This window comes from Pelobates fuscus, chromosome 5, assembly GCF_036172605.1.
Source record: "Pelobates fuscus isolate aPelFus1 chromosome 5, aPelFus1.pri, whole genome shotgun sequence".
NCBI lineage: Eukaryota > Metazoa > Chordata > Amphibia > Anura > Pelobatidae > Pelobates > Pelobates fuscus.
In genome coordinates, this window is record NC_086321.1 from 153026113 (window position 1) to 153042968 (window position 16856).

General features: G+C 39.8%; 1 protein-coding gene across 1 annotated transcript in view; it reads left to right on the top strand.

Annotated features, from left to right (window-relative positions):
- The window catches only part of GGT5 (gamma-glutamyltransferase 5), a 42727-nt gene extending 26245 nt beyond the window's left edge, over window positions 1-16482 (top strand). Inside the window, exons 7-12 of the mRNA XM_063454518.1 lie at window positions 506-645; window positions 3837-4024; window positions 5221-5321; window positions 6219-6331; window positions 11931-12041; window positions 13650-16482. Coding sequence (XP_063310588.1) covers window positions 506-645; window positions 3837-4024; window positions 5221-5321; window positions 6219-6331; window positions 11931-12041; window positions 13650-13796 — 800 coding nt within the window. The 3' untranslated portion in view covers window positions 13797-16482. The remainder of the gene's footprint in view (window positions 1-505; window positions 646-3836; window positions 4025-5220; window positions 5322-6218; window positions 6332-11930; window positions 12042-13649) is intronic.
- The last annotated feature ends 374 nt before the right edge of the window (window positions 16483-16856 follow it).

Here is a 16856-nt window from a genome sequence, read left to right on the forward strand (position 1 = left end):
GAGTTTTAATTTTGTTTTGTTTCCTTTATCCGTTGCATTTTAGGGGGATATTTGTAGTAAAGCTAGCATTTTTAAAGGGACACTATAGTCACCCAGACCACTTCAGCTCAATGAAGTGGTCTAGGTGTCAGGTCCCTCTAGGGTTAACCCTGCCTGATGTAAACATAGCAGTTTCTGAGAAACTGCTATGTTTACATCTGGGGTTAAGCCAGCCTCTAGTGGCTGTCTTCCGGACAGCCACTAGAGGCGCATCGGCAATAATTGAGGCATATTATGCCTCAATCACGCAGAGCATCCATAGGAAAGCATTAAAAAGCCCGGCGGGGGAAAAGGGTGAGTAGCTGAAGGGGTTTTAACCGGAGGAGGGGCACCCTCAGGGTACTATAGTGTCAGGAAAACCAAGTGTCCCTTTAAAACTATAGTGTCCCTTTAAATTCTTATTTTTGTACACCTCAGATAGAAGCTTCAAAATATGTATGAAACTGTTGTTTGTCTTTAATTTCAGGGTATAACTTTAGTGCACATTCCATGAAGGATGTGAATGCCAAGACTGAGACCTACCACAAAATTGCTGAAGCCTTAAAATTTGCAAATGGACAAAAGGCTAGACTGGCTTTATCCCAAACACAAAATAACGTTAAACAGGTTTGTGTGTTATTTATTAATTTGACAGCAGTTACTAGAGAAAAAGATTGATAGATTGACTGTTGCACGGAAAGTGTTCAGGATAGGAGTTGGTCAGTGTGGGTGGTACCAATTTCACCCAGGGCATAACCCTTAAAATTATATATGACTCGAAAGTAAGGGAAATCCCTATTGACAGATCTCTAATATGGTATTTCAACAAAAATAAGGTAACTGTTTGGAGTATACTAAACAGTAAATAGTGTGTGATGAAATAGATACAATTTAGCAACAGATAATCCACTTGACTGTCAAGTCAATGACTTGTTAGGCTTTATTTCTCTTTACCAAAACTGAACACTTGAACAGCTGTTTTATCTGTTTGCTAACTGACTAAAATTCTAAAGAACGCCAAAGGCGTTTCATAGTTCCTGCCACTAAGTTGACAAAAGTCTGTACTGAGGAGATAAACTCCTTATCTCATTATTTTGACACTTCCATATTTTCAATAACCAAAAATACGCTTATGTACAGCCCAACCTTCGTTTAACCCCTTAACCCCTTAAGGACCAAACTTCTGGAATAAAAGGGAATCATGACGTGTCACACACGTCATGTGTCCTTAAGGGGTTAAGGACACATGACATGTGTGACATGTCATGATTCCCTTTTATTCCAGACGTTTGGTCCTTAAGGGGTTAAGGGTATGAGATGACACTTGGCTAACAGCTGGAAAAAAAAGTAAAGGAAAAACAAACCATGGGAATGTGAATATTTTAAAATGATTTTTAAAATGTTTGTGAGGTCTAAAAGAAAAAAAAATCAATGTAGAAATACACACAGTTGTTTACCTCTATCTTGGGACTGAACACCTCCAACTTGACCCCCTGTTAATCATTGTTATTAGCTTCCTTTGCACCTGTCAGTCAGCATGCTTAGCGTCCTTCGGTCTTAAATCATGAAAGGATAAAATACTTACATTTTGACATAAAATATACAGCTAAACAAAGTACACACACTTGGTACACTACAGGTTTTGTGTAGATAATTGATATATATATATATATATATATATTTAGAAATAAACCAATCTATAAAAATTCATCAAAATAATCCAATTTCCAATAAATATTAGGAAAATGTGGACAGCACTTTTAATATAGGTATTTTGTGAATTTCCTGATCTTTGTTTCACATTTTAAGAAGAACCAACAAACTTCCATCCTTCCCACTAAGAAAAGCACCATTTGTATCAAGCATTATTGTGACTTACAGTAGAAGTCAAAGAATTTGCTCATAAGTGTTTTTATTCATTCTTGTATCTCCCTGCCCTAACACCTCTGGGATGCCTCTTAGATGAGACTGAAGTGAACTAAACCTCATACAAAATTAAACGGGGTACGATCTGTGTTATTGAAAGTCAAGTTTGCCAGAAGACCGTGTGATTTAAATTTTCCTATGCTACATGTTGCTGCCTTAAGGCATTTCAGAGGTTGCCTCTCTTTAGAACAAGCCACGGCGCACAGTACACCGTGTGCTTGCGATGTGGTTCTGTCAGTTCCACAACTGACAATTCTGCATCAAAACACACTATGAAAATCCCTAGATGCAACACTATGACTAGGAAAAAAGGCACAAAATACAGATAAAAGTGTCAAATAAAAACACAAGAATACGTAGTCAGGCCAGATAGTAGAGGGAGTAAAAGTAGATGAAAAATACATAAACAGCAACTAAAAACAGCAAATATAAATAGATAGCTCTAAAACTAGAGAGGGTCACCAATCCTCTATAAGTCCACAAATATACAAATCTCACTTATGTAGATAAGATGAAGAAAAATTCCAGGAGCTACAATAAATAGCGATAAAATATAAATACAAAGGTCACTTTAATCGATAAGTCCCCAAAATGGAAAGTGAAATAATCACAGCCGGCTCATGCGATGAGTCACTTCTGGTCTTAAGTGTTGCTACTCACGTGTCTCCCTCCAAGTCAACGGCGCCACCATTACCTCCACCTCGCAGGCTCGCTGCCTAAGTGTTTACATTGACTCCCACCTCTCCTAAACCCCTCATGTCCAGTCAATCTCCAAATCCTGTCGCTTCCATCTCAAAAACATAGCTCGCATCCGCCCCTATTTAACACCAGACGCAGCTAAGGTGCTGGTCCATGCCGTTGTTCTTTCTCGCCTTGACTACTGCAATCCCCTTCTCAGTGGTCTAACGTGTTCCCAGATTGCACCGCTGCAATCTATAATAAATGCGGCAGCTGGGTTATTTTCCTGTCCGCCCACACCTCCCCCTATGTCAGTCCCTAGATTGACTTCCAATTAGACATAGGGCTCAATTAAGATTCTGGTGCTTGCTTACAAGTCCCTACATAATGCTGCTCCAACCTACCTATCCTCCCTGCTCTCTGCCATAGACCTACGTCTATCCTCTGACTGTACTCCCACATCTGATGCTCGCCTCCAAGACTTCATTTTCTGTGGAACTCCCTTCCCTTCTCTGTTAGACTTTCACCCAGTCTCCACTCCTTCAATAAAATCTTTGAGAAAACACTTCTTCAGGAAAGCATATTATTTAAACTGTTAGCGGATTTTCATTCCCCCCCCCTGACCCTCCCATGACTCCTGTCAAAAATAACCTACTAAGTTCTCAGCAATTACTTTTCTAGCAACCTGTTTCATTACACCTACTTATATCCTTTGTGTCCGTATACCCCACTCCCTCTAGCATGTAAGCTCATTGAGCAGGGCCCTCAACCCCTCTGTTCCTGTACATCCAATTGTCTGGTTACAATTACGTGTCTGTTAGTCCACCCATTGTACAGTGCTACGGAATTTGCTGGCGCTATATAAATAGTAAAGTAATAATAATAATAATATGAAGCAAAAGAACATACAAAAAATTTCTTAAAATAAAAACAAGACTTGTAAGAAAACACAGAAGCAACACTAGTGCAAATACCACTAAGAATCTTAAGGTAGGCTCATGGTAGCTTCTTTCTCTCTGTTGCTAGCAAAGCCAGCCCTCCCTTCAGGTTACTCATGTGGACTCAGCTCTTTGATGCAAAGCACTTGATTTTACTTTCTTCCACAGGCACAGACCAAGGAATTAACAATATTTTTTGTTAATTTACTGTTGCCGCCTCCCCAATTATATTTCCCTTTACTCCTTTTGCATCAATAGTGCTTTCTCTCCTTGCAGATTACTACATCCCTGCTGTCGCCGAGCTTTGCACAGGACATCCGCCGACGGATCGATTTATCAGGCAATCACACGCTCAGTTACTATGATGTTTCGACACCCCAAGGGGAGACCTATGGGACCTCTCATGTGTCTGTCATTGGCCAAGATGGGAGCTCTGTGTCTGTCACCAGCTCAATCAACCACGTGTAAGAAGGCCCAACTGTGAATTTATTTTTTACTCATTAAATATTATTGAATACATAATATTTTAAAATACTAGTGGTGAGTGGACACATTTGGGAACTAGTTACACATTTCCTGATTTAACTTTTCATATGCTTGTCAGAGATAAATAACTCCAGTGTTCCATATTTGCAGCTATTTAGATGGCATGGCATCAAAGGCCATGAGTGTTGGGAGGAGGGGGAAAATAAAATATAAATGTTATTTTAGCTATACATTTGCAAGCAGTTTGGCTAGCTCTGGAAATAGTTGTATTTTATAACCCTGTAGTGCACAGTGATGTAAGGGGCCAATATACTGTATGAAACTCAAGAATTTACAACTTTCCCTGACACCAAAGGAGTACATAAACCGGTAGTGGAGCTTCATTGGGGAGATATTGGGAGGTTTGCTGCCCTTGGGGCACCTGGTTGTTGTACTTGTGATTTGATTTTGATTTATTTTTAAATCTGTATAAATTAAATAATTAAATACTACACTATACTATTATAATTATGGTACATACCAGTTCCTTGGATGTAAAGATAAGCTGGTTTTCTTATTTACTCACATATAATGGTAATAACAAGAAGAAAAAAAAATATTTAAACCCATTTGTGCCACAGACATTTATCTGTTTCTAGTTTGGCTATTTTTGGCCTTAAATGTGAAATTCACTCTGTGTTACTTTGAAAACTCTGCAATTATCAGTTTAGTAAATAACCCCGAGAGAGTGTCATTTTTATACAATAGCATTTTATTTTGTAAGTTATTTATTTGTTTATTTCGTTTTTGGTAGTATAGATTCTCTATTTTGCATATATTCTGGTGGTGGTGGGGGGTGGGGTTCTAATTCAGTGAGGGTAAAGTGTTTATTGGTATTTTGCACTATAAATCACAAAACAGGACAATACACTACACGGTCTTGAAAAACTCTAACATATTATATATATATATATATATATCACTTTATTTTTGCACTGAATTCAGATCTGTTTTGGAATTCTACAATTGGTGACCCTATTATGCAGGTTATTCTAACACCGTGTGCACTGTGTTTAAGTCTTTATTAGAATTAGCTGTTAACTATGTTTTTATGTAAAATTCTTGGAGTACAATATTATCAGTAAATCCCTCATCATAGGTCCTACTCACTCGTCCCATAATTTCCCTTCCACAGATTTGGTTCTTTGGTTTATTCCGCCAAGACTGGAATTATCTTCAATAACCAGTTGGCTGATTTCTGCTCAACTTATCCCAGGAATCAGGATCCCTTACAAGGTGGGTCCTTCTCTGGTAGGAAGATCTTTTAGAGATTTTTTTCTATCTGAGCACAGAGCTTTTCCCGTTGCATGCCTTCTCTCTCCTGTCCATTTAAGTAAATAACTTGAAATTTGTATTTCTCTTTGAGTTGCCCTGTGACCTCTTGATTCTGCACCATGTCTACTTATCATTAGGTGTGTACATACTATACCAGTCAAACACACACACCATGTCCTTTCCGTTTTATTTGTTTGTGTTTGTGTGTGTGTGTTTGTGTGTGTGTATATATATTTATTTCTCATACATTTTATTATTTATTTATTTTTATCTTGTTAGCACTTTGTCCAATGGGGGACAATACAGTTCTCTGTAAAGAGAGGCCATGATAGGAGACTGACCACCCGGAATAGGGAAGTTATACAGAGAACAAAGATATCTTAGAAATAATGATCCTCATTCTGTTAAAATTAGGCATGTATACTACCTGCCCAGGTGGGTTGAGACTCTAAGAAATGGTAATAATTACACTTTTCCTGGCACATGTACTGTCCACAGTGTCCTTGGGTTCTAATATGATTTGTGGATAAATTACTTTAGTAGAAATTCTAGGTCTGTCCATTTTATACATGTAATGTAAAACAGGTATTATTAGTATCCAGTGCCAGCTATGGGCAAGGTGTGTATCCCCTCTGTTTTCACTGTTTATGATTTCAAAGTGTGAACACTTTGTAGTTCTGGTTCTCTTTGGGTTTATAGGAACCATGTCTCTCTCTAAGTCGGGTATCAAAATGAGTGACCGAACACCGGGGAGGGTGCCGGTAGAGCTAGCCATTGTTGCAGATATTCATTACCTGCTTCCCACATGCTGTGGCTTAACACTTAATAGTGTGTATATAATCCTTTTTTTCAATGTAGGGGAGCAGCCCCCATCTTCCATGTCCCCCAGCATCCTCCTATCCCGTGACAAAAAATCTCAGCTGGTTATAGGTGGTTCCGGAGGAAGCATGATCATAGCTGCCACTGCTTTGGTGAGTACCAATGTATCCATCCATTCTTCGCAAAGCCAAGATAAGCGTGGCCGTGCCAGCGTGTTTTGTGTACTTGCCATACACTCATGTCTTGCTTTTAGCTGTAGAACTTCAGAACTACAGAGATTTTTTTTTTTTTTTTTTTTGAATTCTTTATTTTTTTGTGCAGAGGAAGTACAATACGGTCCGCAGTGCCACGACAGCAGAGCCAACCAAGATATACATCTAGTAGTACAGTGTCATGTCACATAAAAGCAATGCACATTTTACATTTTTAAACATGTTCAATTTTTACATTGTAGTAACGTAGCGACCCTGCACAATGCTAGTGAGTAGCTCATTTACAAGAGAAAACTTAAAGCAGGGGCTATGAATGGTGATTCAAGCTTTTGTTTCAAGATGTTGCATTATAGGTTTGCTTAAGACCTAGGTTTCATTAGGCCAGTGAATAAATTGCAGTTATACAGGCTTATACTTACATGGAACATTAGCTTATCTTAAGGTGAGTAGTGCCCTAACAAGTATGACTACATAATCTTAGTAGTGTATTGGCTTGGGTATATCATAGTTTGCAGACTATGCTAGGCATATCATTTAAACTGTAGTTAACAAAGAGGAAATCATATTTAACACTTGTAAGGCTTAGAACATAAACTTTAGCTGTATACCAGTCCGAGTGTGAATTTTAAATGCCGTGGAGAGTAGAGGGGAGCAATATATCAGCTACTTGCACGAGATTACCGGGAAGACATCATCACTGCATTTGTGCCTGCAAGGGCACGTCCTGTCTCTGGTGTAATCCACCCCGTTCAGCCGATGCCGGCCCTGGAGGCTTGATGAGTGGGCCAAGGACAGTAGTAGCGTAGATGTTGCGGCAAAGGTCCTTGTCCTGTGTGCCCCTGAGGGGTTCTTCGCCCGTGCCTTTTGCTAGGAGGAGGCTGTGCTACCTTCCGGGCAACACCATGGCAGCCATCGTGAGTTCTCGGTTGTGGAGTTGCGTTTCGGTGGTCGGAGGTTTGCGGTGCAGCAGGGTGGTAAGTGGGCTCTCCCTGGTATGTGTGCGGTCGTTCGTCGGCGCCTGATGGACCTGTTGCCTCTTCCCGCCAGTTTGTTCCCCGATTCTGGCTGGTGGTCGCTCTGGGGGGTCGAGGCAGATATCTGCCTATGTGGCGCCGGGTAGTTGGGCGAATCCATGCCGCTGCCGCTCTCAGTGCTTGGCGGAGGGATTGGCCCCTGTTGCTGAGCTTTGTCCTTAGGCTGTGACTTAGCCGGGCAAAGAATTCCAGGGTGTTCCTGGGTGGCTTGGAGAGGGGGCTTTTTGGCGCCATCTTGCCTGGGCCCCTACAGTCCCGGTGAGGTGCCGGTTTGTTCGCTTGATTGGGCTGCTTTGCGGGGGTAATCGTCCCCAGGGAGGACCGGGATGACCCCCGCCGGTCCAGAGGGGGGGGGGGGTGTTATCAGGGCAGTACTCAGCACTTGTTTTTCTGCCGGTCCCGTGCTGGGGGGTCAGCCGCCTCCCCCAGGCCTCGGGTCCCGCTTCAGTGTAGGCCGCGTGGTCAGTGCAAGTGCCTGTAGCGTGCCGTGGAGCTGGTTGAGCATCCTACTGTTCCTTGTGTGGTCCTCCACAATTTTGGGGGTAGTTTGCGTCCATATGTCGGTTGGTTCAGTCGTGATTTTCAGTTTTGTGCTTATTACTGCCGGAGCTCTCCAAGAGCACGTCCGACCATCTTGGCTGTCAGGCCCCGCCCCCCCAGAGATTTTTTTATAGTTAACTTTTCTAGCATTTTTGTGTTTTTTTTAGATTATTCATGTATCGATGATTCCTCAGTTATAGATTTAATTTTATTTTTTTCAGTACAGGAATTTGATTCAGACAATGCAACCATTTGCTCTTTTTGCGTTTTCTATTGCGTGTCCGTTTGCAGCATATATGACCTACGCCTGTGTCAGATCTATGCTAAACACAAGCAACTTTGTATTGACTGTATGTACTAAGCATTTTTTATTTAATGTGACTGTATTCGTGAAATGCATTTTGGCAGCACATATCTTTTACGGAGTGACTGTGCACAGAAATAAAGGTTATATTTAACCACACAGAGAGTTTTTTGTAGGCGTGTGCCCTAACAACCCTTGTGCAACTCTCCCCCACCCATTTTTGTTTCAGTAACTGCACTTTTTTGCCATTTTAAATTAGTTTGTCATCTGCATGGAAAAAAACAAACTCTTGACATGCTTATCACTAGAGCATACATTTTAATATTTTGTGCAGTCATTTTTTTGGTTGAATGTTTAACAAATTTCGATGAAAATAAATGATCTATTGCACATGCATTAAAGGGAGACTATAGTCACCAGAACAACTCCAGTTTATTTGTTTTTGTTCTGGTGAGTAGAATCATTCCCTTCAGGCCTTTTTCCAGTAAACACTGTCTTTTCATAGAAAATGAAGTTTACATTACAGCCTAGTGGCCACTCCTCAGATGACTACTAGAAGTCCTTCCTGGGGCAGTGCATCACACTGTGCAGTACTGCCATTCAGTGTCTCCACCTTCTGCATGCTGATGCTAATTGGAGACGCTGATTGGCCAAGGCTGTGTTTGACTTGTGCTGGCTCTGACCCTGATATCCTTGGCAATCTCATCCAATCCTATGGGGATGCATTGTGATTGTCTCAGAACAACACTGCTGATGATTTCCGCAAACAGCAGGCATACAGGGGCAGCAGCTGCAGACTTGGATGCAAGTAATATTTGACTATATTTAGGGAGGCAAGGGGGGCCACTGGGGCTAGATGGTGGTTTTAACACTATAGGGTCAGGAATACATGTTTGAGTTCCTTTAGAAATGCATTTAATCTGTGTTTTCCTATGGGGAATTTGAAGACGTTCAATGTTTTCATGCAAGAGAGCATCCAGCATCATTTCATAGAGTAAAATGCTGTTGGGGAACAGGAAGCACCTCTAGTGGAATACAAATTTGGACCTAACCCTACAATGTAAACATTGCAGTTTTGCTGAAACACCAGTGTTTTACATTGCAGGGTTAAGGCGACATAGACACTGCACCCAGACCACTTCCATGAGATGAAATGGTCCAGTAGACTCAGTTCACATTACAAACCAGTATAATGAACAATATCAACTGAATGCAGGTATGCCTCAGTGCATCCACTTATTGTGTAATATAGTAAAATATTTTGTGTAGTACCATGTGGATGTACAATTTCCAATAAGATAAAATGTATTCAGATCCAATAAGATAAAATGTAGTCAGGTCCTAACTCTGAATGGCATGTGGACTAAGGGTTGACATTTATCAGTGCAAAATAGATGATTTTCAAGTGCTAAATTAAGATCAATCACCATGGAAACCAATTTAATATATACCCAGGATAGTGAAAAGAGCAAGAAATGGTGTATCTAATGTATGATGTAGAGTATATACATCCAGGGGATATCAAGATGGCCAACGGCAACCCTGCTAAGTAGACCAATTGTTGTCAAATAAGCAAAAATAATAAAGTTTTATTAAACATAACTCAATAACAAAGAAAAAAACCCAATCAGTGCTGTTAAATGAACACCTAAAGACTGTGAATTAAAAATCTGGTGCAAGATCAGTATCAATGTAGTTAATAGATGCAAATCAATATAGGCAGCAAGTAACTATCAGTAAGGGCAAATGGGTAATGCTGTCAGACTAAGGAGAAGAACACCGAGCTAGTGGTTTAATGGTTGATTTACACAGTCTGTCTCTTCAGATGTCAGTGGTTTGCTGCAAGAAATCCTCTAGAGACCGGCAGCGTTAATCCCTTGATAGGTTGTTATTATGATAAATATCAAACATCGAACCGGAGGGGAATTAAATAGTTCCTAAACTGGCATTAGAGACAGTCTGAGATATAGCTTAAATGAATATCACCGGCGTTTGCCTGTGAATAGCCATACCGACTGTTGCATAGAGAGAAACTTGTCACTGTCTGTGGTAGACTGTCGGTAATGTTTAAAGTAGAACACTAGTCTGATGACTTAGTAATTTGTTAGGTAGTCTGTCTAAATCACATAGCAGTGTGGTATTTTGTACACTCCGAGAAGCCTCTATATTCCTTCCTAAAATCCGTATAGCCTGTAACTGCCTGCAAACGGCTGGACTAACAGTTACAAAAAAAGGAAAGGAAACTGTTACTTTCAGTGATACATAGTAGGTAATATTAGAACAGACAAACAGAGCGCTAGATAAATGTACCCAACATCTGCCAACAGTGAAGAGCTGATAGTTTTGCTAACGATGTAGAGCTAGACGATACAAGGAAAGGGGAGGGGGACGAGGGAGCAAATATAAGTGGGGTCTCGGTAGACAAGGCTATAAAATGTCCATAGAAGGTAACACTCTGTGTGTTAGCAAATTGCAAAATCTAACAACCCTCGTAATAATGAGTCCCGTGCCTTCAAGGGCACCTAACGCCAACCCCCCAGGTATCTATCCTGGAACCAGACAAAATGAAAATAAAATAAAATAAATTCATAGATTGCAAATAAGTTGAATCACAGTGTGTTACCTTCTATGGACATTTTATAGCCTTGTCTACCGAGACCCCACTTATATTTGCTCCCTCGTCCCCCTCCCCTTTCCTTGTATCGTCCGGTTCGATGTTTGATATTTATCATAATAACAACCTATCAAGGGATTAACGCTGCCGGTCTCTAGAGGATTTCTTGCAGCAAACCACTGACATCTGATGAGACAGACTGTGTAAATCAACCATTAAACCACTAGCTCGGTGTTCTTCTCCTTAGTCTGACAGCATTCCCATTTGCCCTTACTGATAGTTACTTGCTGCCTATATTGATTTGCATCTATTAACTACATTGATACTGATCTTGCACCAGATTTTTAATTCACAGTCTTTAGGTGTTCATTTAACAGCACTGATTGGGGTTTTTCTTTATTATTGAGTTATGTTTAATAAAACTTTATTATTTTTGCTTGTTTGACAACAATTGGTCTACTTAGCAGGGTTGCCGTTGGCCATCTTGATATCCCCTGGATGTATATACTCTACATCATACATTAGATACATCATTTCTTGCTCTTTTCATTTTCTATTTGGGGTTACCCCCCACTTTTGTGTGTATCTAATGTGGCTCTACTAGTTCGCTTCTTTTCAAATTTATACCCAGGATTGCTTCTTGCTTTGAAAGGTCTTTCCCTGCATCTGTTTGTGCTAGGGAGGGTGGTACTGCCCTTACTATATGTGTACTGTGTGGTTCTTCAAGAAGGCAGTTCTATAATACATTTGTCTAATACAAATACTATTTATGTGTGATATGCATGTTGGCATATGCCACGGAGGATTACAAGGCATATTCTGTATTTATTTCATGCAGTGTGGGTCTGGGCAGACGATGATGGACCTTCCACTGCTTTACTAGTGCAATCTGGGATTGACATATGCAGAGCATGATTGCAGTCCCCATATTAGAAAGCTAGTAATGTGTATTTCTCACACTATTATCCATAGCCTACAATCCTGTAATTGTATGCTAGAATCAAGGAAGGACGCTAATTATGCCTGTTTTTCATTAATTCTTTTCAGTCTATTATGAATAAACTTTGGTTTGGAAACAACCTGAGTGAAGCCATCGCAGCCCCCATTCTCCATGTAAAGGCTGATAATGCACTTGTTTTTGAAAGTTCTTTTGATCCGGTAAGCAAAGCCCTTCTCATAGAACCCTATGGACAGGGACATTTCTCTCTGTCAATACTTATAAGTATTATACTATCCTCTATGTATGTAGTGCTAATAATACATCATGCAAGTCCTGTATTGCTCAGACTGTTTGTAGTCCTGTTGTGTAATGTTTAATACCAGGGCTCAAAAAAAAAAGTTCTGTGCTTCTAAAAAAAAAAAGCCTAAATGTTACTTGTCAATAGCTAGTGAGCAAGTGTAAATTTTACTTGTTCTAATTTGTTTACTACACCTGCATAGATGGTTATGATATCTAATACAATCCTTGATCACAATTGTTGCACTTCTATTAATTTGATAATTGTTTAGGAACTTTGTCTGGTTTCCGTGATAGATTTAAACATAATCACAATCCCAAAAAATTCTTAAGGGGGCACTCTAAGTGGCTACAGTTGTTCTGGTTCCAAGAGTTCCTTGGTACTCTTCCATTTGACATTTACCTGGTTGCCTTGGCGCCCGTTGTCAATCACTCTTGCTGATACCACGAAAGCATTAGTTCCTTTTCCAAACAGATACAGCTAAAGTGTAAGATCATCTTTTACAATAGATATATCCCTTTCATATGCATTTTGGATTGATTCCTACTTTAGTGAAATCAGTGAAGAAATGCATACGGTGGGAACCCATGGGTTACAGGTAAATGTAAAACCGTTCAAAAATGGTTTGAATCGCCACCTTGAGATCGGTGCCAGGGGACACCTGGAACCATAACATCTTCAGTGGGCACTAGTGGTTATGGTGCTTAGCGTGCCCCTTTTATAGTTTTGGCAGCATTATTGTTAGAAAACTGTTAATCATTATCAACTTAAAGGACCACTCCACACTTGAAATAAAAGCAGAATAAACCCACAGTTTAGTAGATATACCCCCAATAAATTAATGCATGTATATTTTTATCTATGTATGCATTGGGAGTATAATCTAAAACAGCTTGCAAAAGCTACAGTTCTTATGACTGCAGCCTTTGTAAACCCTGCCCTTTTTTTTTTTTTTTTTACAGGAAATTACTTTCAGTCACTTCACAGAGAATTGTCCAATCAGAAGCTTCTGTTCCATTCTATTGCAGGTGTCTCTCTTCCCCCCCAATCCCACCATGGGTCTTAAATGGGCACTTTTATAAACTGGGATTTTAAAGGGATACTCCACATCCATATAGCTATTCAGAAAGCTGAAGTGCTCTATGGGTGTGGACTGTGGAGTGCTGCTTTAACAGCTAAATTTAGAAATTACATAAGAAAAGAACACCGGCCACCACTCAAATATATATATTTCTGTGGATTTTTATGGCACATATTCATGCATACATGTACAATTAAGCCCTGCACTCCAACCCCCAATTTCCGTGGGCGGCAGCAAAGACTATAATACTCATTAGCCACAATACATAAAATAAAAACCAAAGAAAATGTACCCATCCCAAATCTCTATGCATATTTAAATAGCTGGAGGTTTTTAGTATCACTCTAATGGCCATTAAAATGCAAGCTCTCCTGCCATGTGGTATGCAGTATTTAGTATCTTGTCCAAATGTTCACCCCCAGTTATTTTGTCTTTGTTTTTTTGCAGATTGTAAAGACAAATCTGAACGAGAAGGGTCATAAAGTAGTTGAATATTTGTATTTCATGAATGTTGTCCAAGGGGCATCTCAAGAAGGAGAGTGCCTCTTTGGGCAGTCTGACCTGAGAAAGAGTGGCAGCGCTGCCGGTTATTAGGTCTTGAAGGCAGCTTTCCAATCATTGTATGAACCTGCATGGTCAGAACAAGAGTAAAGACATTCTCTGGACTATGAAAAAAAGGATGTGACAAATCATGACTAACCATTACAGCACAGGATAATGGACCATGAAGGGTAAAGACGCCTTGCTAAAAGACTTGAGTCTCAAATATGTTTTTTATTTTTTTATTTTTTTTTATCTCTTAAACTGAGAAGACATGTATTTTATAATTCATATTTGGACAGTCTGTCACCAGGAGATTGGACTTGCTTGATGCATGTTAAATTGCTGATCACCAGCAGACCGTCACCTTCCATTCCATTTTATTAAAGGAACAGTACAGCGTAAGAAATACAAGTCTGTATTCCTAACGCTATAGTTTTTCTGTCCCTGCAAAAAAAATAAATTGTTTTTAAAAATGAAAATGGATTTACCTTGTTCCAGCGCTAAGGCTTCCTTGGTGCTGCTCAGCTCTCCTTCATCATGGAAGAGGCAAGGCCTCCTCCGTTGTGATCCAATCCAATGCTTTTCATGTTTAAGCGCTTCTAGTGGACTCTGTGAGTGGACAAATGCAGGCATTCCCCGGCACGCACAAAGAAAAGGACTTGCAGTAGCGCTGCAGATACTAGATTTGCAGCTGTTGCTAATTAAAATTCTATATACCCTCAAAGAAAACACGAAAAACAAATTTCAAGCAAATTATTTTTTAAATGTATTTTAAAAAGTTTTTGGTTGGTATAACTACTGAAGTTTTTTTTTTTTAACGTAGTGTTCCTTTAACATGCAGTAGTTTTGGTGTTTAGCGTCCCTTTAATATTTTAAACATGTGCTCAGCACTCGCTGTATATGTTGCCATCACTTTACTGTTATAGAAGGTTGATTGACAACTCCCTGCAAGTCTCATACCATCATATATAATGGTATCACAAATGTTATTCCCAGAGGAATACAGACCCTACTAACCTTGTATTGTCTGTGCTGAATGCTGATACTTTGTGGTGGAGGAGTGGCAGACGTCTGGCTGGATATAGGATCTTCTCCTGTGACATCCAGCCGTCTGCAGAGGTATTCTTTGCTTTTATACATACCTTGTTCCTTTTGCTGCAAATGCTCCCTCTTCAGGTGTAATCTCAGGAGTGGGCTGGAGTAGAGATACACAGCACCGATGTCTGATTTACTGTAGAGCTCTGTGTGCAGCTATGCCATTTCAATACTATAGGCCTTGGCAGTTTACCAATATAGATTGGTTTGGAAACCGACATTAGGAGAGCATGTAAATGGGAATGGGCTGAGACATGGCAGCTGTCATAAAAGTAGGAGTACTATGTGGGAAGTGATCTAAAAGGAAGATTTAGGCATTAAATCATCATCATCATTATTATTATTTTTTAATATATAATCAAAAGTTTAAATGGCTATTCAGCATGAGAGATGTAAAAGTTTCCTGTATGTTTGTAGATGTGATAGTTATGGTGCCGGGAGTGTCTTGGCAGCCTGCCCAATGTAAGGAATCAAACTGTTTGGTAACTTGACTTCTTAACTGGGTCTGCCATTCACCAATCCACACCTACTCTTTGCTGGAAGAACTATTAGAAGGTCTTAAGCAAGTTCTGCAGTGCAGGGCCTTCTCATTGCGGAGCACATCAGTTGATCGCTCTCAGCCAATGAGCGAAGCCATGCACCACCAGGCTTAGAAGATAGTTTCTGGCAGAGAGTAGGTGTGGAGCTGAACCCAGAGAACTCCAGGTAAGAAGTCAAACCTTTGATAAATAGATTTACTCCTTACATTGAGTGTGCTATGATGGTTATGGTGCTTTAAGCAAAAGGAAGAATGAGCTTGCATGACAGTCGAATAAAGTGTAAGTAGGGTTGTAAATAATTGAGAGTGGGATTAAATGGAAGGGTAATGGGAGTACTAATCCACACCAAGTTTAGACCACCCAGGTGCATTATATATACAATGAATATAAAAAAGATAATTACTTCCTTTTTGATTTGGTATAATAAAGGATTTCTCTCAATCCTCAATATAAATGAAAAAGTAAGATATACCTAATCACATAAACAGAGAAAAAAATACCTCATGGGGCAATAATGTTAAACAACAATCAGCCCCTTATTTCAATGTTGCCCTCACAAATTGGATGAATATTCAGGCTCATCAATAATGCATGGACTATCACAGGTTCACCATCTCTCAGATATCCAGTGATGCATGAAAAGGAATATAAATAGACCTAGTACAGCGCTGATGTAAAGTAAAATCACACGCTTTAATAAATGATAATAGGAGTACTACAGTAAAGGTATGGGAGTCCAGTGAGTACTTGGCATGGTGAGAATAAATAGTAAGAACTGCATACCTCTTACCTTTCACTACCATGAATCATTGTCAAGTCGCAGAGGCTTCTCAGTGGTTATCTGAATGCGTTTTCAGAACATAGTCAACATGTGGACTGAAGATGGACTGGCATGAAGAAAGGGGGCTGAGACCAGTTTGACTGTTAGTAGGGTTGCCTTGGTAGCAGAAAAAAAAGAGTGGACCACAGTAGAGGCTCAAAAATGCAAGTAAGCAGGGCACATTTAATATATAATCTCACATTGTGTCAATAAGACTGTTGGCAGCCACAACTCATGAAGAACTTCCAGATTTTTTTCTTTCAACTGCCAGATTCTAATTATTTTAGGAGAGAGAGATTGTGGTTTTGGCAATGAATAGGTAGGGTGTGTGTGTGTGTGTTTAAACTAGCTATAGGTAAGCAGGATTTAGAGACATTGGAGTGGGTTGGGTTGATTGCCTAGGTTTAACCTACTGTTCAGGAATTATGGCCGCATGTCCACAAGGCAGCTTGTGTCTTTGTGTTGTAAGATGTGTGTTTTTTTAATATTTGATAAATCTAGATTGGTTTTGTATGCATTATAAGACACTTATTGTTGCCTGGCGAACCTATGTATGTTTGAGTTTTGTTTTTCTTTCTTTTTAGGAAAAAAAATTCTCACTTTATTTTGAGATCTGTGGAAATGCAATCCGTGTGTGTGGAGGCCTACTGTCGATAC